The sequence below is a fragment of the Hippopotamus amphibius genome, chromosome 7 (assembly GCF_030028045.1).
Source record: "Hippopotamus amphibius kiboko isolate mHipAmp2 chromosome 7, mHipAmp2.hap2, whole genome shotgun sequence".
In the NCBI taxonomy this organism is placed as follows: domain Eukaryota; kingdom Metazoa; phylum Chordata; class Mammalia; order Artiodactyla; family Hippopotamidae; genus Hippopotamus; species Hippopotamus amphibius.
In genome coordinates this window covers 129,864,926-129,889,626 of record NC_080192.1, presented here as the reverse complement: position 1 = coordinate 129,889,626, position 24,701 = coordinate 129,864,926, and the positions used below count along the sequence as shown (strand labels likewise).

Genomic DNA, 24,701 nt, shown 5'->3' with positions numbered 1-24,701 from the left:
GTAACTAAGTTTGGGAACCTCTGATGTAAATGAAATGAGAGAGAAATGTGAGGAGGTGGACAAGGCTGCATAGCCTGTCTTGCTTTGCTGTTTAATTTCCTTTGAAGCATTTTCCAAGGTCATTTTCCTTCTCATCTGATTCTAACCGCCCTCAACCCCCAACCCTCATCAGAATAGGGATTTGAGTGTTCCAGGTAGTACGGTATATAACATGCTCTGAAACAGAAGTAAATACAAATAAAGCTTTGCATAAATTGTTATGGATTAGGAACCTCTGTATTCAGGCTGGGGTAGGGGATGGAGTGAAAAGTAACAGGCAGCTTCATTTATTGAATAAAATTGCTGTGGACTCTGAAGGAATTTAAGAAAAACAGAAAGTGTGATCCCTCCCCGTTAGCAGCTTACACATTATTTGACAGAATATAGACATCCGTGAAAGAGCTGAAAATGTATTCACAAAGCAGTTTATTAATAAGACTCTTCGTTGTGAAATAAGATTCACACTCAGTATGTATAGGTCCTACAATTTCTTGAATCAGCTTTATTTTCTGCCCTCACCTCACAGAAGTCTCTCTCTTCCCTTAGGCATACTGCATTCTAGGCACATGGAAGCCCTTGCCATTCCTGGGATAAGCCATGTCTCTTCTAAGCATCTTCTGCCTTGCTCCCTTTTCTATGTCTGCTGAACTTCTACTCATCCTTTGCAAACAATTCAGACATAATTTCTGTAAAGCCTTCCCCAGTAGCCCTAGTTAGACATTACCTTCCTCTCCACTCTCATAGTGCTCTGTGTTGTCTCTATTTACTATCACACTATTTTGGTTATTTCTTTACATGTGTGCTCTTTGAGAATGCTGTCTCTTGATACAATGAAACTAGTACTGTGTTTCTAAGCTGAAAAACAGCTTTAAATAATAACTGTATTAAGACTCTCTAGTGCTTTAAAATTAACTTTAAAAGTGACAGCTTTATAAGAAAATACCATTGTGTACAATCTTGGCACATCTGTTTTGGTGCACATGAACATGCATTTCTGCTGAGTTTATACCTGGGAGTGGAATTGTGAGATCGTAAAATATGTATGTGTTCATCTTTAGTAGATAATGCCAGTTTTCCTAGTGTGTGAGAATTCCTTCTAGTTGTTCCATGTCCTTGTTAATACTTACTGTTGTCAGTCTTTTAAATTTTAGCTCTTCTGAGGTCTGTGCAGATATTTCATAGTTTTAATTTGCCTTCCCTTGATGAGCATTTATTGGTCATTTGGATATCTTCTTTTGCCAGTAACCTGTTCAAGTCTTTTGCCCATTTCCCCAATATATTATATTTTTCCTATTGACCTGTAAGAGTTCTTTATGCATTTTGGGTGAGTCCTTTATTATGTATATATTTGCAGATGGTTTCTCTGTGCTGTGCCTTGCCTTTTCTTTCTCTTAATGGTGCTTTTTGTTGGAGTGAAGTTCTTCATTTTAACGTAGCCAGTTTGTCAGTGTTTTTCCTTTATGGTTAGTACTTTTTGCACATGCCACAAAAGACATGTTCAAAAGTAGTTGTAATAGTTTTACTTGTATTAGCCAAAAACCAGAAAAACTCACAAATCCATTACAGTAGAATTGATAAATATATTGTAGCATATTCATACAATGGGATACTATTCAGCAACAAAAATAAACTACTGCCACTTGCAACAAGGTGTCTGAACTTCAGAAATGTAACCTTAAGTGAAAGAAGCCAGATGTTTAAAAAAAATACATACATGTAATTCTGTTATACAATCTAGAAGGAAATTTTAGTTGAAGTGAATAATGAAACTCAAAACAGGTAGACATTGTATGTTGATGAATTATCATAAGGTAGCCATAGTGGAATAATACTGTGAAATAAAGGTCAGTTTTCTCCTGTGCGTAGCCACAGACAGATGTAGGAACTCCCTACCTACACTAGAAGATATGTTTCTTATTCTAGTAAGTCCTTAAGTGGGAAATGACCTTTCTGGGATCTTTCAAGCTAATGTTTATTTAAAAGTTTCCCAGACTTTTAAAAAATTATTTAAAAAATATATCAATGTAAATGCATGTTTTACGCCATCATAAAGTAAGCCATTTTATAAAATTTTGAAAAATATGACAGAAAAGAATCCCCCATGATGCTGTCATTGTAACACAGTACTCTCGACATTTCTTTCCAGTTCAGTCTTTTTCCAGTGCATACACTTTATACCGAGATATAGTAGATAAACACTATGTGTATGTTATTGTATATCCTGTAGTATAGTAATATCATAAGCATCCACGTTTTGTTCCAGTGTTAGGCCCTATTATTTCATTGAGGCCCCAATCTTTCTAATTATTTCTTCTTTATTCCTTCTCCATTCTCTTATAGTCACACCAAATTCATATAATTTAAAGGAACAACTTGTTTTCTACATTGTTTCAGGTGAAAAGGTAGAATATATTTCCTCTAACTTTGGTTTCCATTCTTAGTTTACAGCTGACCTTGACCAGTTTGATCAGTTACTACCCACGCTGGAGAAGGCAGCACAGTTGCCAGGCTTATGTGAGACAGAGAGGATGGATGGTGCGGTCACCAGTGTAGCCATCAAATCGGAGATCCTGCCAGCTGCACTCCAGTCCACCACTGCCAGACCCACTTCCAGGCTGAATAGTATGTGTTGGGGACAGAACTTCTTTTTAAATGTTTAATGATAATATGGAATAGTGCTTTGTTTCTCATCATTATTGCACAGACCTTTTGTTTGTTGAGAGTGAAATATCTTTTCATTAATGCCACTATTAGTAATACACAGTTACTTTTTAGACATATGAACTTCACTCATGTCTATTTTAAGTTATAGTATAACCTCTGCTTTTTTGTAATTGATGTTAAGGTGAGCAGTTCATGTTAAGGAGAGCTATTTTGTGTTCTTACCCAAAACATTCCATAGTAGGACTTTCAGAAATATAATATTGGGTCAGATTATGTTTCCGAAAGTGTCTTGCTTGAACACTAGTCCTATGAATTGGGGAAAAAAGGATTTTGTGCCAACATACACTGGGCAAATGCTGCATCACATGTACATCATTCCTCTATTAAAGTTCCACACTGCATACTAAAGGCTTTAGGAAGTCCTGTATTAGAGAAACTAGTTTAGATTTTTTTTTTTTATTCTTAACTTTATCTTTATTCCAGTTTCTTTTTTAAAATTAAAAAAAAATTTATACAATTTTTAAAGTTTACACTCCGTTTACAATTATTATAGAATATTGGCTTTATTCCCCGTGTTGTACAGCAGCAGTCCCCAACCTTTCTGGTTCCAGAAACCAGTTTTGTGGAAGACCATTTTTCCAGTGTGGTGGGGGTGTACGTGGTTCAGGTGGTAATGCAAGCGATGGGGAGCTGCAGGTGAAGCTTGGATAGCTTGCCCACCACTCACCTCCTGCTGTGCAGCCTTGTTCGTAATGGGCCATGGACCATTGGGGACCCTTGTGGTACACTATATCCTTGTAACCTATCTTACAATTCGAACTTGCATTTAATTTAACTTAAATTAAAGATTTCTTTAACCCAGCATTTATCAGACTTTTCTTGATTATGGAATTCCTTTTCTCAAATAATACATGTTACCCCACATGGAGCACTGTTAAAGAGATACCAGTGTTGAAATAGGTCATGACTGCTCTAGCCCATGTTAGCATTCTCCTACTTAAGAGACATTTTGAATAGTATACTTCCAAATCATGAAGACAGGACTGTCAGATTGTTTTCACCCATCAAATTTTGAAGTAGAAAAAAATAGTGTTGATAATTCCTTTGTGTGACCTTGAAAGTAAAGGAAACTAACTTTCAAAATTTGCTTGTCCATCTTCTGATGGAATCAGATGTGAGCCTTGTTTATTTCAGTCCTGCTACAGCTTTTAGTTGTCATGACACAGTTCCTGAAAGCTTACCAAGATTTCCAAACATCTGGACAGAAAAATCTCAAGTCATCTCTGACATTTTTGGAAGCAGTTTTTCAGCTGACCAGACCACTAGATGAGAGCAGGAGCCTAGGTTCAAGTCTCACATTTCCCATTTATTAACGGTAATACCTTAAGCAGATGAAATTTCTGAGCCTCATTCTCTTTATATGCAAAATAAGAATTAGATGATACGACTTCAGAAGTCTTAAATAATTGAAATGGAGACTCCAGACTCTGGAATATCAAGCACAGTTGGAGAAAAGATGAGGTGCGAGGCTAAGAGGAGATAAAATGGAAGTCTGCATGTTGATTGGTTTGATGCTCGTCCTTCCCCTTCCAGTGTGGGAGACTGGAGGGGTTATCTTGGGAGATACCAAATGACCAGAAGATGATGTCTGGATATGGGTATGTATGGGGAAAGCCCTAAAGTACAAAGGTCATGCTGCCATCTAAGCATCCAACAGTGAAGGCTACCAACAGGCACAAGCCTCACACTGAGCCCAACCAGTCAGTGTTTCAGAACACTGTGTCTGTTTAGAACAGACACAGCCAAAGATAATCAGGACTTTGAGGGAAGTCTGTAACTTGAAAGAGAGCAAATAAAACAAGGTTGATCTTAACTTTTTCTTCCCTACTTTCTATTTGTCTTTTGGTCTTTTTGTTCTTTCTGACAACTTTTCTCAGCTTTATTTTCTAATATTTCCATTGAAATTCAAAAGTTTTGGATATCTAATTTCCAAAAGTTCTTTCTTGCTTTTTGTCCTTTTTTTTCTTCCCATATTATTCATGGATGAAATATCTTTTCAAAAAATTTTTAGTCCATATACTCGTATATTTTCTTTGCGTACTCTTTTTTTTGTTTGTTTGACAGATCCTAGAGGATATACTTCAGCAAACAGGGAGAAAACCAAAAAAGAGAAACTTACAGCCTCCAGGCGAAACAGGGGATCTGAAGGGAAGTCCAGGAATGATAGTGAGAACAAGATTAGAGAACAACCAGTGTTGATTGGAGCAGGGGGCCTGAGTCCTCTGGAAAGGCAGCCTCCAGGGGAGGAATTAAACTTATCTCTTTGAGTTTATAGGAAATATTAATGATACATTTACATCAAAAATGTTGAAACATCTGAAAATTTCTTCTAGAAAAGCAGGAAAATGAAAAAAGATAGTTGTTAACTCCAGAAAAAAGAAAGCATGGTATAAGGAAGGATGTTTGAACATAGTACACAATATGACTTAGCAGTGAGTAATATTTGCGTAGCCATAAGAATCTAAATATGAACTTTTTATTTTATAAAAAACTGTGATCTCTGTTAGGGAATTGAGGGCACAGGAGGTAATAGAGCTCGGTAGATGTGAGAGGACTGAAACCCCATCTATCATGACGGGGAGTCAGAAATCTAAACTGGAGATATTTTAGAAATAATTAGGCAAATGCCAAAGAAAACAGCTGCACAAGTTGTGAATGGCTGCCTCTGTTGAAAGGGGAGTAATCAAAGGACCCAAAGGGGCAAGACAGTGAACTGCTTTTATTCATAATAGGCCTTTTGGTCCTGACTTTTAAATTTATGTATGTGTGTTTATTTGATGAAAATTAAAGTTAATAAAAATAGAAAGTGTCTTCTAGCTCTACAAGTCTGTGAAAGTGGAGTGTTTTTCATTCATAATCTTTTAGCTCTTTTTTCTCTCTTGAGATTTCCTCTCCTGAATACAGCTCCGTGTATAAAAGTTTATAAATAGGCCAGAATCTGCATAGAGGGGAAGAAATTGAGGTAAATGAGGGGAGGGAGATAGCTGCAAACAGTGTTTACAGTGTTTCCATGCAGACAAGAAAAAGAGGTTTCAAGAGGCATAAGGCTTAAGGAAAGAAGTTGGGCCGGAGAAAGGGAAAGAGAACAAATGATTGGGGAAGGAAAAAGAAAAAAGAAGATGAGGACAAAGATATGATAGCTTACAAAGGGAAGAGAACAGCCTCTGACTCTGCCCCCCTAGCCTCGACACTGTCCACCACTACCTTTCACTAGAGCCAGAGTCCATTATCCAATGGCTGATTCCATGTCTTAACCTTGTACCCAGAGGTCTCTCATAGAACAGTTTAATTATCATAGTATTTCACCACCTGAGATAAACCTGTTAGAACTTCTGGATCTATCTGCCATGTCTCTTATCTTTTCTGTCATACTTTTCCTTTCCCATTTGCACTATATTCTGAGAGTCTCTGGGCCAGATTTTCTGAATCAAAACTGAATCTTCAGCCATATCCATTCTGCTCTTCAGTCAGTCTATTGAGTTCTTTTAATTGTAGCAATCATATTTTTAGAAATTTTTTTTCATAGAAGTCTATTACCGTTTATGTACATGATAGACTTCTAAGTCTGTGTGATGATAAATTTAGCATACTCACTTTAGGGCTCATCTATTTTCTGTAACAACTCTTTTTCCTTCAAACTTTCTTTTCTGTGTTAAATTTGCTATCTTTCCTGCTGTCAACTTTTCTTGAATGTTTGGTGAATTGGGGCTGTCTGTCCACATATACTGAAAAAGACCTGGAATGACACATCTTGGTAGCTAGAGTGTCTCTTTAGCTAAAGTGAGAGGCCCTTTTGCTCTGGCAGTGAATGTAGGTTCTGATTATAGAAGCCCTGATTCTTAGTTGTTGTTGTCAAAGAGTGGGGGTTGGTGTTGGGGAAATCCCTTGTGGCAGCCCTCACACCCACTTTGGGAGATTCCCTGGGCAGAACTCCCACACTGAGTCATGTACTCACCACTTTGATCCCATGGGCAGATGCCAGAGTCAGCTGCACTCAGAGCAGGGCCTGGTGACAGCTGTTCAGTTGTCCTTTAATTATCCCGGCAATCACCCATGGCCTGTTCCTTTACCCACCTGAATGACCACCGAGCCTGGAGTTGTTCTGGTGTTCTTCTGGAAAAAACCCTCTTTTTGGAAAATCTCCTCTTTGTCCTGATGTAAGTTTTTTAGTTTAGGTGAATTTCACCATCAGTTTTATCTTTCCATCTGTTTTATCTTTCAGAAATTCTTCATTGTTCTAGTCAGCTGCCATGCTACTTCTTTTGTCTCTCCTTCAGCTGTAGATTTATTTTCCTCCTTTAATTTCTTTTATTTCAGTGATAATTTTGGACGTAAAATAAAATATAGATGATATATTTCATATTGAACCAGAAATTTTCTTTAGATCTATTTACATATGAGGAAACTAAGGTCATAAGTTCTAGAGAAAGAAAAGAAAACACACACACAAACAAAAACTTGCCCAAAGTTATCCAGTTAGTATATGCAGAACCAGGATTTACATTTCAGTCTGCCTGGTTTCAAAACACGTTGTTTATATGCACACACACACCCATGCAGTGTGACCAAGTGATTTAAATAATTTTGTTAGAAATGTACTGCAGGAGCGCATCAAGAGACAGCTTAGGAGGATGGTGATCAAAATATACATAATATGCTTTCTTGGCAGTACCTGCAAAACCTCTGCTATGTCCTTTTGACCATCTTCAAATTTGTATCCCTTGAGGATGGATTTGACTTTTGAAGTTTATGAAGTTATTTGGAGCCAAATTTGTTGATCCAAAAAGAATAATACTTTTTAAAAAGTCAGAACCAAAATTAGATGTAGTTATAAGGAGAAGTATTTTCTTGAAGAACTTGTATACTGGTTAAGACAGTTCTGGAAGAATTCCAAAAATATTTGAACATTGACAACATCACTGAAGTAAGTGAATGGCCTCCTGAGGTGCTTGTTTTTATGTTCTGTGAACATACACATTCTGAGATGATTATTTTTAAAATCTTATTAATCTTTAATACATTAATAGTGTGGCATAACTCTAAAAATAAGCTTCCCATAAAACATTTTCAGAACTTAAAAAATCCATTTTTGGTTCCCTGTTTTTGAGGTTGTATTTAGTGAGTTGTGGCTATTGGTAGGCATCTTTTGCTACTACAGAACTATAATGAATAATCTTATGTAGAGATAGTTGACCACATTTGAGAATATATCTGAAATATAAATTCTGAACAGAATTACTGAGTCAAAGGGTAGACAGATTTTGCCAAATGGCCTTGCTGATGCCAGTTCACACTCTAACTGATAATGTTCCTCTTTCCACACATGCTTTCTAGTAAGTTGAATTATGCACTTTCTCATCTTTGCCAATTTGATTTTTTTTTTAAGTATATCAATGTAGTTTTAATCTGTATTTCTTTTATTGTGAATTAGGGTGATCATTTTTCAGTGATTTCATGTGGCCTGTTTATGTTGTCTGACCATATATCTATTGGGCTATTCAGTTTTTATCTTATTGATTTATATTTCTTTTTGTATAGTAGAGAAATTAGTCAAATAAAACACTGTTACTGTTATGCATAGTTAACAGCCAAATGTAACACAAAACTGAACCAGAAATCTCTTTACCAACAGCTGAAGAAAATTAACTGTGAACATCAGAATCACTAGATGCTGAATCAGCTCCTAGAGGAGTAAAGTGTGCAAAAGCCACTCTCTTGATTAGACAGTGCTTTCTACTTTGAGTGCAGAAGTTTTTAAATTTTTTAATAATGAAAGGTTTTTTTAGCTGGAATCACTGTAGCTAATGGGGATTTAAAGTTTTCTTTTAGCCGTGTTTAAAATGGAGAAAATATGATGTTGAGCCCTTTGCACAGATGATTAAAAAAATAACAAAACCATTAACAGCTTAATCAGGAATTGCTAAGAGCTTGTTTTCTACCCCCACGTCAGCTGCCTCTCTCCGTCACAGACTAGTTAACTAGTAAATGCAGTAGTGTGTCCCTTTAAGAATTACTATGCCTGTCTTGTGAAACATGTGTATATACTTACTCATGTTTGCAATAGAGACACAAACATGGACAAAAATAGTAGGTTTATTCCCTGAACAAAGAGAGATAAATTGTGTATTTTGTAAAACATTCCAGCAAATCCTCAAATTTTTTTATATGTCAGTTTCTAAAGTGAAGTGACTTTTAGAATAAAAACCAACTTCTTTTAAGCATACAGCCTATGCAAACAAAACTTCATTGAATCAGTGATTGATTTCTTTGGATTTGTCCCTGTAGTCACCAAATTTAGCACATGAATCTTACTTTATTTTGAAATTATTTTATCCAATTTGTTTTCTTAACCTTTTTTCCCAAGACTACTAAAATGAGATACTATGTCCTATTACTGAGTTAAATAAACTAGCCTATAATACTAAGTATTGATGGTAGACAGCCATATAAATTTTCTTTGACTCTTAAATATAATTATTTTGATTAGGTTAGATTTCTAAAATGGAATACGATTGAAGAGTTAATGTGTAGAGCAGAGCAATGGGACAGCTTTAGATAATCTTTGACCAACTTCCTAACTGAAGTAATGAGAGGAATTAAGTGATTACTTTCCTATCACCATTTATTGTTGTTGCTTGGTATTTTTTGTTTGCTTTGTTTTTTTGGTTTTTTTCCCCAGAATCCTACAGAATTTAATTTCTCTGTCATTTGTCATGATAGAGAAGACATGTTTAATTGCAAGCCATAATTCTTTACATTTAGAAGTGATGAGCTTTTATATGGGCTCCTGTATTTCATTCATACTAAATATTGAGTATGAATATCTCACATAAAAGTGAGCCTAACATTTTGTATAGTTGATAATGATCGGTATCCAGCATTAAATAAATTTGGGGAGCATCCTTAAATCTACTTATTCTCCATTCATTAGAATGAGGAATTCTACCTATGTTTTTTCTTAAGCCGCCAAGGCATTCTCAGTTTTTGGTTTTGTTTTTGGTTTGTTAGGGCTGCCATAATAATAAAATACCACAGACCAGTGGCTTAAACAACAGAAATTTATTTTCTCACAATCTGAAAGCTTGAAGTCGAAGGTCGGGGGTTTGCAGGTTTGGTGTCTTCTGAGGCCTCTCTCACTAGCTTACTTCTTGCTGTGTCCTCATGGCCGTCCCTTTGTCTGTGTTGTCTGTGTCCTAATCACCTCTTCTTACTAGAACACCAGTCATATTAAATTAGAGCCCACCCTAACAACTCTGTTTTTTAACTTAATCACTTTACTCAAAGCTTTGTCCCCAAATATAGTCATATTCTGAAGTGCTAGAGGTTAGGGCTTCAACATATGAATTTTGTTCCCTGTAGAGATTACAGATAACCATGAAAAACACTAAAAGAAAATAAAGTAATCCTTAATCTCACAACCTAAAATCTACCAAGAATATATAGCCTACCAGAGTTTTTTCTATTAATATATATGAAATAACTTATAAAAACAGAATCATCCTGAGCATAATGTCTTGGATTATACTTTTTTCTTTTTCATTTATCAGCATGTTGTAAATATCTATACCATAATTCATTAATCAATCAGCAAATTTCTGGAATTTAGGTTATTTACAGTTTTTTCCTAATATATATAGTACAGAAATAAAGCTTTCAAAAAAATTGCCCACACAGAAACTTTCTAAAGTGCACAAACTATTTTCTTCTATTACAAAACATAATTCAACCTCTTTTTTCATTTGTCATCATTATAGACATAAATTATTATACTATTATTATACAGCTGTGTTCTCAATTAACAACTGTAGAGTTTTGTCCATTTACTAATGGTCCCAGACTGCAGTGCCCTTTAGTTTCTTTCTGCCTTTTATAGAACATTTTTTATCTTTTGCTTGCAGCTTTCATTTTATGACAGTAAGACTGTCCTTACTTATAGCATATTCTAATATGGTATAAACTGAATAAGCAGTTAACCAAATTGTTATGATTATCTTTAAAATAAATAATTTCAGACAAAGTCCTGAAATCACAAAGAGAAGTCATTCTCTTATGGTAATGTATAAAAGCTTTTAACATCAGGCTTTCTTTGATTCAGAGACCTTTTTCTCACTTTCTCATTTACTTGTTATTATGTGGTCACATTCTAGATAATTTGTTTCTGAATAAGTGACCTTTGTATCATTGAGGTAGTATTTTATAGGGGAACTCTCACTCTACCATACAATATATTACTTCTGAAAAGTATTATCATCTTATCTTCCATTGTAATACGTCCTGACTTCTTATCTTTTCTTCTTTAACCAGGATTACCTGAGCTGGAATTGGAAGCAATTGATAACCAGTTTGGACAATCAGGAACTGGTGATCAGATTCCATGGGCAAATAATACAGTGACAGCTGTAAATCAGAATAAACCAGAAGAGTGAGTAGTACATTTTGTATGTTACACAGTATCAGATGCTAACTTCTACAGCAAAGAACTACTTTTCCCAAACTAGATCCTAGTCTGTATTGGTATTTGTGAGATATTAACAGAAGTGAAGGTTTAATGAAAAGAAAAGAATGGAGGAGGACACCGAATCAAACAGATTTACTTGCTGCATGACTGCAAGCCTAGTGTACATTGTAATTATTAGGAGATTTTTTTTTTTATTTTATGTATTTATTTATTTATTTGGCTGCGATGGGTCTTTGTTGCTGTGCTTGGGCTTTCTCTAGTAGCAGCGAGCAGGGGCTGCTCTTTGTTGCAGTGCACAGGCTTCTCATTACGGTGGCTTCTCTTGTTGCAGAGCATGGGCTCTAGGCACACAGGCTTCAGTAGCTGTGGCACACAGGCTTAGTTGCTCCATGGCATGTGGGGTTTTCCAGGACCAGGGATCGAACCCATGTCTCCTACTTTGGCAGGTAGATTCTTAACCACTGCTCCACCAGGGAAGTCCCCCAGGAGATTTAGTATGCAGCTGTTGTTTTATTTTTCATCTCTTACTTTGCTTTGATTGCTTACCATAAAATTCCAAGGACCTGTGGATGAATTGGCCTCAGCACAACAACTGTGTTGCTCTTGAGTTCTTAGTTATATAATTATTTTGTCCAGATTTTCTCTTTGTTTGGAGCAAGAGTGCATAAGAAGGGAAGGTACTTTCCACATCTGCTCAGTGTCCCATCTTGATTGGAATTTAATTTCCTAATTCACACAGGTAGCCCCATCCCAACTCATAGAGTATGTCTCATATATAGCAACCAAAGGATGAGTAGGTAGTACTGAGTGTGGCGCTTTAACTATGAACTGTAGTCCCACAGACCTTCCCCAAAGAAGAATCCTTATAATTACATAAGTAGTATTAGTACTATTATTTTCTATATATTTCTAAGTTTTGTACATCAATTGGTATCAGTTTGGATTAGACTATGTATTTCCTCCATGTAATCAACAATTTCTGCTTAACACTGAGCATGTTTCATTTTTCTAGTTGTTTCTTTTGTAAATGGTAATCATGTTCTCAATAAGATTTGATCATCTTTGAATGTTAAGTACTATAATGTGTACTATTTTGATTATGGTTCAGTTGTCAATAATTAATGGCACCCATAGAATAAATATAATAAATAGTATAAATCTTGATATAGACACAATGATTTTTTTTTCTGAGTCTGGTTGATTTTTATTTTTACTTCTGTTAAAAATTATTTTCTCTTAACTATGTTCGATTAATTTTTCAGGCTATTTCTGTAAGCTAACATGAAGAATATGGAAACAAAGTTCAATGATTGACAAAATAATGAAAAATATATCAAACTACATACATTCATAAATTTCTGTACGTTAAGTATAGAAAATTTCATTGCATAAGAATTGCTTAAAAAAGCATCTCAACAGAGAATTTCCTAGAACTAGATTTGCATGTATGTGTGTGTGTGTATTTGCATTCTTAAGGCTGAATACTTATTTGCTATATCAGTCTTAAACTTTCTTGTCTTTTGATTCTGCAGGCAGTGCATTAGTTCACAATTAGATGAGCTTCTCTGTCCACCAACAACAGTTGAAGGAAGAAATGACGAGAAGGCTCTTCTTGAACAGCTGGTATCCTTCCTCAGTGGCAAAGATGAAACTGAGCTAGCTGAACTAGACAGAGCTCTGGGAATTGACAAACTTGTTCAGGTATTTACTAAAGTTGGCATTATTTAAATGATGCAGCCCTGAGAAGCTAGAAAATTATTTTTAAGCAAGACTTTTCCGTATTACTCTCACTGTTTTAGCTGTTTTATAATTTACCTTTGTGAAGGTTATCAAAATATATAATAGTTAAATAATGGGCTTTTTAAACAAAAATATCATAATAATTAGAAGTAATTAGAGAGTTTCAGCCTTTTACTGTGGAACATTATCTTAGAAGCTTGCCCTAGAATAGAATCCATATTTTATATCATCACTTCTTATTTTAGGACTTAATTTATCCTTCATTCATGCTAGACTTCATCCTATATGTTCCATGTCATTCCAATTTCCAGTTTAGCATTTTTCAGACTTTGGAGTTAAAAAATCAGTTTAGTGCATTGTGACCAGTATTTTCTTAATGGAGTACAATGTTGAATACAGAGTATCAGAATGCAGAAAAGGGGGAAGTTATGTTTCACAAAACTGTTTTCAGTTACACACACACACACACACACACACACACACACACACAGGGTCACGATTTAAATTATAATTCTTACAATGAGTAATAGTCAAAAAGTTTGACTGTGGTATTCTGTTAGGTCAGCTATGAATTTTTTTCCAAATGGGATAAAAGTATGAATTCTGTATTTGAGATAGAAAAATTACTCCCTCCTTTAGGAATCTACTTCTCATGGTAACCTATTAAATGTAACATTTGTTGATTCTTAGGCTTCACAGTGAGGTTCTTTTCAAACCATTTAGCTTTATTTCATTGATGTAAGGCCTTATTATTTTAATCATATTTTCATCTCTTCTGAGATTTTAAACATCTCAGTTAATGTGTTATTCCATTTCGAAAGTAACTTTCATAAGTGATTCCTTTAAGTAGCAAACTTCTGGAGAGCTTCATAAATTCAGCATGAATATATTATGATGAAACTTCTAGAGATAACATCCTCTCAGATCCAAAATTATATAGAAAAGCATGTCATTTATTGGCAGAAATTTATTTGTAAAATGTCCTGGCTTATTTTCCAACAGGGAGGTGGATTAGATGTATTATCGGAGAGATTTCCACCACAACAGTCAACACCACCACTGATGATGGAAGAAAGACCCAACCTTTATTCCCAGCCTTATTCTTCTCCTTCACCTACTGCCAATCTCTCTAGCCCTTTCCAAGGCATGGTCAGGCAAAAACCTTCACTGGGTACTATGCCTGTTCAAGTAACACCTCCTCGAGGTGCTTTTTCACCTGGCATGGGCATGCAGCCCAGGCAAACTCTAAACAGACCTCCAGCTGCACCTAACCAACTTAGACTTCAACTTCAACAGCGATTACAAGGACAACAGCAGGTGAGTACTCTTCTTGTTCAGCAGGTGATCCTTTTTAAAGGTATGTGCTAACTCTCCCTGTAATAAGACAGCCCAGTTGCTACAATAAAGGTGTCAAGTCCACTCCCAGAACCTTGATGACTCAAAAAGTCATCCTTGGTCTGCTCGGATAAGAATAAAGGACGCTCATTCAGTTAAAGACTTCTGGCTCATAACAAAGTACTTTGACACCAGCAATTTAAAAGCAATTTACTTTTGTTTTCTGAGATAAAAAATATTTAGGATAAACATAATGCAATTATTAAGTTAATAAAATTGAAACAGAGCTTATTTTCTAGGGTAGAGCATCAAGAGATACTGTTTATCGACTCCCAGACCTGGAGAATGAACTTATGGTTACCAGTAGGGAAGGGTGAGGGGAAGGGATAGTTAAGGAGTTTGAGACTGATGTGTACACACTGCTATATTTTAAATGGATAACCAGCAAGGACCTATTGTATAGCACAGGGAACTCAGCTCAATGTTATGTGGCAGCCTGGAGGGGAGGGGAGTTAGGGGGAGAATGGATACATGTATATGTATGGCTGAGTTGCTTTGCTGTGCACCTGAAACTATCACGACATTGTTAATCGGCTGTACTCCAATATGAAATTAAAAGCTTTTTACAAAAGAGAGATACTGTTTATAATTAAACACAAAATGAAGTTTATGTTGTTTGTAGTTGGAGTGATTAAAGCCTAGTGATGTCATTGTATTAGGAGAACAGAGGAAGGGTTAGTTTGGGGGTCCTGGGAGTTGTGGGTGAGTCAGATATTTTCTCTCATCACAGACAATGAGTGGGAATAATAACATCAGCATTTAAGATTACACAAGCAGCAGCTCTGGGGATAATCATCAAGAACCAAGGACTCAAGTGGTTAAAAGTATTTCCTCTGGGAAGTGGGACTGGGACTGTAGATTGTTGCTTCTTGTTATTAATCTTATGTATTTTTTTAGCCATATGTCTATATTGCTTTGAATTTTTAAAAAAGCATTTAAAGAAATTCCCTGGAGGCTTACTAATAGAAGAAGGAAGAGGAAGAAAGAGCTAAACTTATTAGAGAGGCAGCATGATGAGACGGCTATAAGAGTTAGCTCTAGTTTCAAGTCCTAGTTCTAACCTTATCTGATAGGCAAATTGTTTAGCCTCTTAAAGCCTCTGATTCCTCTTCTATAAAAAGAATCTAATAAATAATCCCTTTACCTTATAGGTGGTATTGGATTAAATGAGATAATAGATGTAGAGCATAGATGTAAAGCTCTTAGCACAGTGCCTGGCATGAAGTTCCACTTAGTAAATACTAGCTATTATTATAAAATTATATTCAATAAATATGACAGATAATATAAAATGTGCTTCCATTCCACTTAAAAGGGGGAAGATGATGAAAGGGAGAAAGAGAGAGATGACATAGGATGAAGAAAATTTTTAATGGTCGACTAAGGAATAATTTTTTAAATGCTGGAGTGGAATCAAAGACACAAAGAAATTAAGGAAAGAGGAGGAAGAAAAGATAAACAAAGAAAAGAAATATGTTCCAAGTATTATTTAGGATAAATTGCTTCTTGTTATAACTTGTCTTTCACCATTAGATAGCACAAAAATAAGAAATACTTAATAGTTCCCCTGTATTGAATTTTTCACAAAACGTATTTAGGGGGACTATACTAGGTACTGAGAGGCATACAAAGAATAAAAGATATAGGCAGTTTTCAGAACTTACAGTCAGCTTGGGGTATTAAAAACATAGTGGACAGTCAGCCCTCTGTTTCTGAAGGTGTTCTGCATCTGCAGATTAAACCAACTGTGGATCAGAAAGAGTATTTTTTAAAAATTCTGGAAAGTCCCCGAAAGCAAAACTTTCTGGCAATGAAAATTGCCTGATAAAAGAATAAGCTTCCTTAAAGAACTCTGTCTTGGCAAGAATTTACGTGGTGGCTGAATCAGAGTTCTCAGCCTCATCACTACTAGCATTTGGGGATTGGATAATTCTTGTTAAGGGGGTGCTTCTGGTACATTGAAGATTGTTTAGCAACGTCTGTGGCCTCTACCTACCAGATACTAGTAGCAACCCCTCCCCAAGTTGTGATAACCAAAAATGTCTTCATACATTGCCAACTCTCCCTTATGGGGCAGAATCACCCCTGGTTGAGAACCTCTTGGACAAATAATCATCTTTTAGGTTTACTGTAGAAGGACTTCTTGCTAAGGCACCGGAAAAAAATCCATTCAGACAGACAGAATGACAGCAAGCCTGAATTGTGTGTGTGCGCGTATGTGCATTTTATACACATAGGCTGGGTTTGTGCTCTTCCACTGGCTGCAAGCCCCACATCTCCTTTAGTAACACAACAAGCCTGTCGACATGACCTTTATAGGCTTTTGAATTTGTGTAACCAGCTGTAAGGATTACCAGCTTTTCTCTTTCCACTCCCTAACCCCCCAAAGGTTAAGATTTTGGAAGAGATAAGGGATATGGTGATGCTTTTAGGAAGACTTCCTTGAAAGAAGTAGAATTTGACCTGCTTGCTAGAAAATGATAGCATTTTAGTAATCAGAAAGAAGAGGCAATCGGAGCGAGACTGTTGTACAAAGCATTAGTTAGGTTGTACACAGAGAGTCAAGGGGAGGGGAAAATGAACAAGAGTTTTTCCAAGGGCAGGAATAATTTTTCTTTAACAGAAAGTGCTTATAGATTGCTACTTTTAGAATAATTCCTTCTGCTTCTAAAAATAACCTATTTATTTTCTAAGGTTTTGATTTATTTTCTAGGGTTGTTTTCTCATTTTTACTACTTCTCAAGCATTTTTTTCTGTGTCCCCATCCATTTCATTTTCGTGTTATCTCACAAATCAAAGAATATATAAAGCTGTAAGTTTGGAATCCCAGCTCCCACACTGATGGCAGTTTGACTTCTCTTCATCACCAAGTATTATTGTATTTTCACCTATCCTCACTGCCTTCTCTTCTGTTTTTAGACTTGCTGTTCTTGCTGCCTCGAGTTAACTCTACCATCCTCTTTGCCACATGGCATTCTCATCTTTCAAGGTCCCATTGAGTTCACTCATGCTCTTGGTCCCTGCCTTCTTGTCCTAGGCTGGGTTAGTTGCTCCCCCTGTGCTGCTGTACATATTTCTATATCTGCAGTATAACACTTGTGCATTGCACTGTTCTCTATTGGCCTCTGCCACTCAACAGGAAACTCCCAGAAAATAGAAATTTGCTTACTATTGTAGCCTTCAAACTTTATATACTATCTTGCATGTACTGAGTTTTTTGATTAAATTTTTGTAAAACTAATGGTTCATTGAAACTTACGTCCAAGGTCTGCTGAGTTTAACAAGTATGTAGGTTTTCATACTTGAGTCTCTTTGACTTTTAGAACCATAATATTGGTTATCTTTATTTTTGACATGATTCTGAATGTTTTATCCTATTCCACAGTGCCTGAAAGTTGTAATTTTAATATTTGTATTATATTGGGCTTTTCCCTCCAAATCATTTGTTTTCCAATCTAATGAGAGTCAAAAAATGAATGAAACTAGAGTTAAGAATTGAACTGTTTGGAGATAGCTATTCGCAGCTCTTTGGATTCTCTTATAAAACTTTCTTAGGCTTTCTAGTTTGCAAATAGTATATTAAAATACATTAAATGTATTAAATATGAATATGATAAAATACATTGACATTTCAGTGTATTTTATAAGTAGTTTTTATATTATAAAGTACCATATAAACACAAAACAGTATTGATATTAATGTCACTGTTATCTCTCTGAACAGTTTATTCATATCAAATTATTCAGTAAGAAATCCTTTAAGCAATAGATTGTTTATCAGGAGATATCACTCCTAAGGATGCTTGTTTTGTTACCTGATAAAGTTAAGGCATGTCTATGACCTGGAATCCTAAGCCTGATATAGACAGTATCTTTCAAACTAGTGTTCCGTAGAAGATTGTTCTAGGAGATAATAATAAATGTTAATGGCTATATGTCAGAAAAAAAGGTTTATGATAAATAAATTGCATGATTTATCCCCTTCTTGGAGCTCTGCAGTGTGCTTTGGCCAATTAAAGGCTCAAAATTACTGCAGTAAAGAAATCTGTTTCACCTTGTGTAACCCATTATTTCCAATGCTTAATACAACACAGCATGCTATTTTCCTGGCACATCTATTAATATCCTGCAGAACAATGTCCTTTAGAACACCAATTTCAAAAATGCTGATCTAAAGTAATTACTTCTTCTAGTTAAATAAATAGTCCATTTTCTCAGACCATTTGTTTCTTACATAATTCTCTCCAGCTAATGAAATCACATTGGATTTTCCCCAAATATGTACCCATCACACAGGTACCCTCCAAGTCTGAAGTACCTCAACTTTTTCATTCATCTTCCAGACCTTTATAGAATGTTCCCTATTGTATATTTACTTTTTTACTCACAACAGTTGAGTTGTGAGGGCTGATGTTTCTTTTTTCTCCATTATTGCATGTGTCTGAAATAACTATTTTTTTAAAATTTTTATTGGAGTGTAGCTGCTTTGCAATGTTGTTTTAGTTTCTACTGCACAGCAAAGTGAATCAGCTATACATATATATATCCCCTCTTTTTTGGATTTCCTTCCCATTTAGGTCACCACAGAGCTTTGGGTTGAGTTCCCTGTGCTATACAGTAGGTTCTCACTAGTTATCTATTTTATACATAGTATCAATAGTGTATATGTGTCAATCCCAATCCCCCAGTTCATCCCACCCCCTGCCTTGGTATCCATATGTTTGTGCTCTACGCCTGTATCTTTATTTCTGCTTTGTAAATAAGATCATCTATACCATTTTTTTTTTCAGATTCCACATGTATGCGGTAACATGATATTTGTTTGTCTCTTTCTGACTTACTTCACTCTGTATGACAGTCTCTGGGTCCATCCACGTCTCTACAAATGACCCAATTTCATTCGTTTTTATAGATGAGTAATATTCCATTGTATATATGTACCACATCTTTATCCATTCATCTGTCGATGGACATTTAGCTTGCTTCCATGTCCTGGCTATTGTAAATAGTGCTGCAGTGAATGTTAGGGTGCATATGTCTTTTCGAGTTATGGTTTTTTCAGGGTTTATGCACAGAAGTGGGATTGTTGGATCACATGGTAGTTCTATTTTTAGTTTTTTAAGGTACCTCCATACTGTTCTCCATAGTAGCCGTATCAATTTACATTCCCACCAACAGTGCAGGAGGGTTCCCTTTTCTCCACACCCTCTCCAGCATTTATTGTTTGTTGATTTTGTGATGATGGCCACTATGACCAGTGTGAAGTGATATCTCGTAGTATTGATTTGCATTTCTCTAATAATTAGTGATGTTGAGCATCTTTTCATGTGTTTGTTGGCCATCTTTATGTCTTCTTTGGAGAAATGTCTGTTTAGGTCTTCACCCATTTTTTGATTGGGTTGTTTGTTTTTTTTGATATTGAGCTGCATGAGCTGTTTGTATATTTTGGAGATTAATCCTTTGTCAGTTGCTTCATTTGCAGATATTTTCTTCTATTCTGAGGGTTGTCGTTTCATCTTGTTTATGGTTTCCTTTGCCTTGTAAAAGCTTTTAAGTTTAATTAGGTCCTATTTGTTTATTTTTGTTTTTCTTCTCATTACTCTAGGAGGTGGGTCAAAAAAGGTCTTGCTGCGATTTATGTCAAAGAGAAGAGTGTTCTGCCTGTGTTTTCCTCTAAGAGTCTTACAGTGTCTGGCCTTACATTTAGGTCTTTAATCCATTTAGAGTTTATTTTTGTGTGTGGTGTTAGGGAGTGTTCTAATTTCATTCTTTTACATGTAGCTGTCCAGTTTGCCCAGCACCACTTATTGAAGAGGCTGTCTTTGCTCCGTTGTATGTTCTGGCCTCCTTTGTCGTAGATTAGGTGACCATAGGTGCATGAGTTTATTTCTGGGCTTTCTATTCTGTTCCATTGATCTATATTTCTGTTTTTGTGCTGGTTCTATACTGTCTTGATTACTGTAGCCCTCTAATATAGTCTGAAGTCAGGGAGCCTGATTTCTCCAGCTTCGTTTTTTTGTTTGTTTGCTTGTTTTTTGTTTCTCAAGATTGCTTTTGCTATTCGAGGCCTTTTATGTTTCCATACAAACTGTGAAATTTTTTGTCCTAGTTCTGAGAAAAATGCCACTGGTAATTTGATAGGGATTGCATTGAATCTGTAGATTACTTTGGGTAGTATAGTCATTTTCACAATATTGATTCTTCCAATCTAAGAATATGGTATATGTCTCTGTATCATCTTTGATTTCTTTCATCAGTGTATTATAGTTTTCTGCATACAGGTCTTTTGCCTCCTTAGACAGGTTTATTCCTAGGTATTTTATTATTTTTGTTACGGTGGTGAATGTGATTGTTTCCTTATTTCTCTTTCTGATCTTTAGTTGTTAGTGTATAGGAATGCAAGGGATTCCTGTGTATTAATTTTGTATCCTAAGACTTTAGTAAATTCACTGATTAGCTCTAGTAGTTTACTGGCGGCATCTTTAGGATTTTCTGTGTATAGTAGCATGTCATGTGCAAACAGTGGCAGTTTTACTTCTTTGCCAGTTTGGATTCCTTTTATTTCTTTTTCTTCTCTCATTGCCATGGCTAGGCCTTCCAAAGCTATGTTGAATAATAGTGGTGAGAGTGCGCACCCTTGTCTTGTTCCTCATTTTAGAGGAAATGCTTTCAGTTTTTCACAATTGAGAATAATGTTTGCTGTGGATTTGTTGTATAATGGCCTTTATTGTGTTGAGGTAGGTTCCCTCGGAACCACTTTCTGGAGAGTTTTTATCATAAATGGGTTGAATTTTGTCAAAACCTTTTTCTGTGTCTGTTGAAATGATCATATGGTTTTTATTCTTCAGTTTAATATGGTATATCACATTGATTGATTTGCATATATTGGAGAATCCTTGCATCCCTGGGATAAATCCCACTTGATCATGGTGTATAATCCTCTTAATGTGTTGTTGGATTAGGTTTGCTAATATTTTGTTGAGGATTTTTGCATCTATGTTCATCAGTGATATTGGTCTGTAATTTTATTTTTTTGTGATATCTTTGTCTGGTTTTGGTATCAGGCTAATGGTGGCCTCAGAAAATGAGTTTGGGAGTGTTCCTTCCTCTGCAATTTTTTGAAAGAACTTGAGAAAGATGGGTGTTAGCTTTTCTCTGAATGTTTGATATAATTCACTTGTGAAGCCATCTGGTCCTGGACTTTTGTTTGCTGGAAGATTTTTAATCACAGTTTCAATTTCATTACTTGTGATTGGTCTGTTCATATTTTTTGTTTCTTCCTGGTTCAGTCTTGGAATGTTGTACCTTTCTAATAATTTGTCCATTTCTTCCAAATTGTTCATTTTATTGGCATATAGTTGCTTGTAGCAGTCTATGATCCTTTGTTATTTCTGTGGTGTCAGTTGAAACTTCTCCTTTTTCATTTCTAATTTTATTGATTTGAGTCCTCTCCCTTTTTTTCTTGATGAGTCTGTCTAAAGGTTTATCAATTTTGCTTATCTTCTCAAAGAACCAGCTTTTAGTTTTATTGATCTTTGCTATTCTTTTTTTCATTTCTATTTCATTTCTTTCTGCTCTGATCTTTATGATTTCTTTCCTTCTACTAACTTTGGGTTTAGTTTGTTCTTCTTTCTCTAATTGCTTTAGGTGTAAGTTTAGGTTGTTTAGTTGAGATTTTTCTTGTTTCTTGAGGTATGATTGTATTGCTATAAACTTCCCTCTGAGAACTGCTTTTGCTACATCCCATAGGTTTTGGGTTGTCATGTTTTTGTTGTCATTTATTTCTAGGTATTTTTGTATTTCCTTTTTTATTTCTTCAGTGATCTCTTGGTTATTTAGTAGCATATTGTTAAGCCTCCTTATATTTGTGTTTTTCACAGTTTTTTTCCTGTAATTGATTGCTAATCATCGCATTGTGGTCAGAAAAGATGCTTGATATAATTTCAATTTTCTTAAATTTACCAAGGCTTGATTTGTGACCCAAGATGTGATCTCTCTTGGAGAATGTTCTGAGTGCACTTGAGAAGAAAAGTGTATTCTACTGCTTTTGGGTAGAATGTCCCATAAATATCAATAAAGTCTTTCTCGTCTAATGTGTCATTTAAGGCTTGTGTTTCCTTATAATTTTCTGTCTGGAAGATCTATGCATTGACACAAGTGGAGTGTTAAAATTCCCCACTGTTATTGTGTTACTGTCATTTTCCCCTGTTACGGCTGTTAGCATTTGCCTTATGTATTGAGGTGCTCCTATGTTGGGAGCATAAATATTTACAATTGCTATATGTTCTTCTTGGATTGATCCTTGATCATTATGTTGTGTCCTTCCTTGTTTCTTGTGACAGTCTTTATTTTAAAGTCCATTTTGTCTGATATGAATATTACTACTTGACCTTTCTTTTGATTTCAATTTGCATGGAATATTTTTCCATCCCCTCACTTTCAATCTGTATGTGTCCTTAGGTCTGAAATGGGTCTCTTGTAGACAGCATATATATGGGTCTTGTTTTTGTATCCATTTAGCCAGTCTGTGTCTTTTGGTTGAAGCATTTACTCCATTTACATTTAAGGTAATTGTTGATATGTATGCTTCTATTACCATTTTCTTAATTGTTTTGGGTTTGTTTTTGTTGGTCTTTTTCTTCTCTTGTGTTTCCTGCCTAGAGAAGTTCTTTTAGCATTTGTTGCAAAGCTGGTCTGGTGGTGCTGAATTCTCTTAGCTTTTGCTTATCTGTAAAGCTTTTGATTTCTCCATCAAATCTGAATGAGAGCCTTGCTGGGTAAAGTAATTTTGGTTGTAGGGTTTTCCCTTTCATCATTTTAAATATATCCTGCCACTCCCTTCTGGCCTGCAGAGTTTCTGCTGAGAGATCAGGTGATAACCTTATGGGGAGTCCCTTGTATGTTATTTATTGCTTTTCCCTTGCTGCTTTTAATATTTTTTCTTTGTACTTAATTTTTGTTCATTTGATTAATATGTGTCTCGGCATTTTTCTCCTTGGGTTTATCCCGTATGGGACGCTCTGTGCTTCCTGGACTTGATTGACTACTTCCTTTCCCATGTAAAGGAAGTTTTTGACTATAATCTCTTCACATATTTTCTCAGACCCTTCGTCTTTCTCTCCTTCTTCTGGGACCCCTATAATTCGAATGTTGCTGCATTTAATTTTGTCCTAGAGGTCTCTGAGACTGTCCTCAATTCTTTTCATTCTTTTTTCTATATTCTGATCCACAGCAGTTATTTCCACCATTCTAACTTCCAACTCACTTATCCTTTCTTCTGCCTCAGCTATTCTGCTATTGATTCCTTCTAGTATATTTTTAATTTCAATTATTGTGTTTTTCATCACTGCTTGTTTGTTCTTTAGTTCTTCAGGTCCTTGTTAAGTGTTTCTTGTATTTTCTTCATCCTATTGCTGAGATTTTCGGATCATCTTTACTATCATTACTCCAAATTCTTTTTCAGGTAGATTGCCTATTTCCTCTTTGTTTATTTGGTCTTGTGGGCTTTTATCTTGCTCCTTCATCAGCAACATATTTCTCTGTCTTCTATTTTGTCTAATTTACTGTTTGAGGTCTCCTTTCTGCAGGCTGCAGTGTCATAGTTCCTCTTGCTTCTGGTGCCTGCCCCCACAATGGGTGAGGTTTGTCCAGTGGCTCGTATAGGCTTCCAGGTGGGAGGGACTGGTGCCTGCGTTCTGGTAGGTGAAGCTGGATCTTGTCCTTTTTATGGGCAGGACCACATCAGGTGGTGTGTTTTGGGGTGTCTGTGGGCTTAGTATGACTTTAGGTAGCCTGTCTGCTGATAGGTGGGTTTGTGTTCCTGTCTTGCTTGTTGTTTGGTGTGGAGCCTGCAGCCTTCAGCACTGTTGAGTAGAGCTGGGTCTTGGAGTTGAGATGGGTCTTGGAGTTGAGATGGAGACCTCCGAGAAAGCTCTTGCCCCAGTTAATACTCCTTGGGGCCAGGAATTCTCTGGCATTCCAGTGTCCTGGACTCAGTACTCCCACCCCAGAGGCTCAGGCCCAACCCCTGGCCTGGGAACCAAGACCTCACAAGCCACATAGCTCAGCTAAAAAGGGGACAAAATAAAGAAAAGAAAAAAGGAAAAAAGGGGGGTGGGAAGAAAACAAATGAAAACAAACAAAACCCAAGACAAATAGCAAAGACAGAAACAAGCAAACAGCAACAACAATTAAAAACAAACAAACAAAACCCTAGACAAATGGTAAAAGTAAAACCAAGCAAACAAAAACTAAACCAATAAAAAAATGCAAAATGAGAAACAAAGATAAAAACAGAGAAAACAAAAAACAAGAGAACAACCAAACAAAAGAACCCCAAAATGAA

General features: G+C 35.9%; 1 protein-coding gene across 9 annotated transcripts in view; it reads left to right on the top strand.

The window, feature by feature from the left end:
* The window catches only part of NCOA1 (nuclear receptor coactivator 1), a 262,341-nt gene that overhangs the window by 207,721 nt on the left and 29,919 nt on the right, over nucleotides 1-24,701 (top strand). For all 9 annotated transcript variants that reach the window (XM_057740985.1, XM_057740992.1, XM_057740990.1 and 6 more), the window contains 4 exons: nucleotides 2,481-2,661; nucleotides 11,068-11,185; nucleotides 12,754-12,922; nucleotides 13,964-14,278. In XM_057740985.1, coding sequence (XP_057596968.1) covers nucleotides 2,481-2,661; nucleotides 11,068-11,185; nucleotides 12,754-12,922; nucleotides 13,964-14,278 — 783 coding nt within the window. The remainder of the gene's footprint in view (nucleotides 1-2,480; nucleotides 2,662-11,067; nucleotides 11,186-12,753; nucleotides 12,923-13,963; nucleotides 14,279-24,701) is intronic.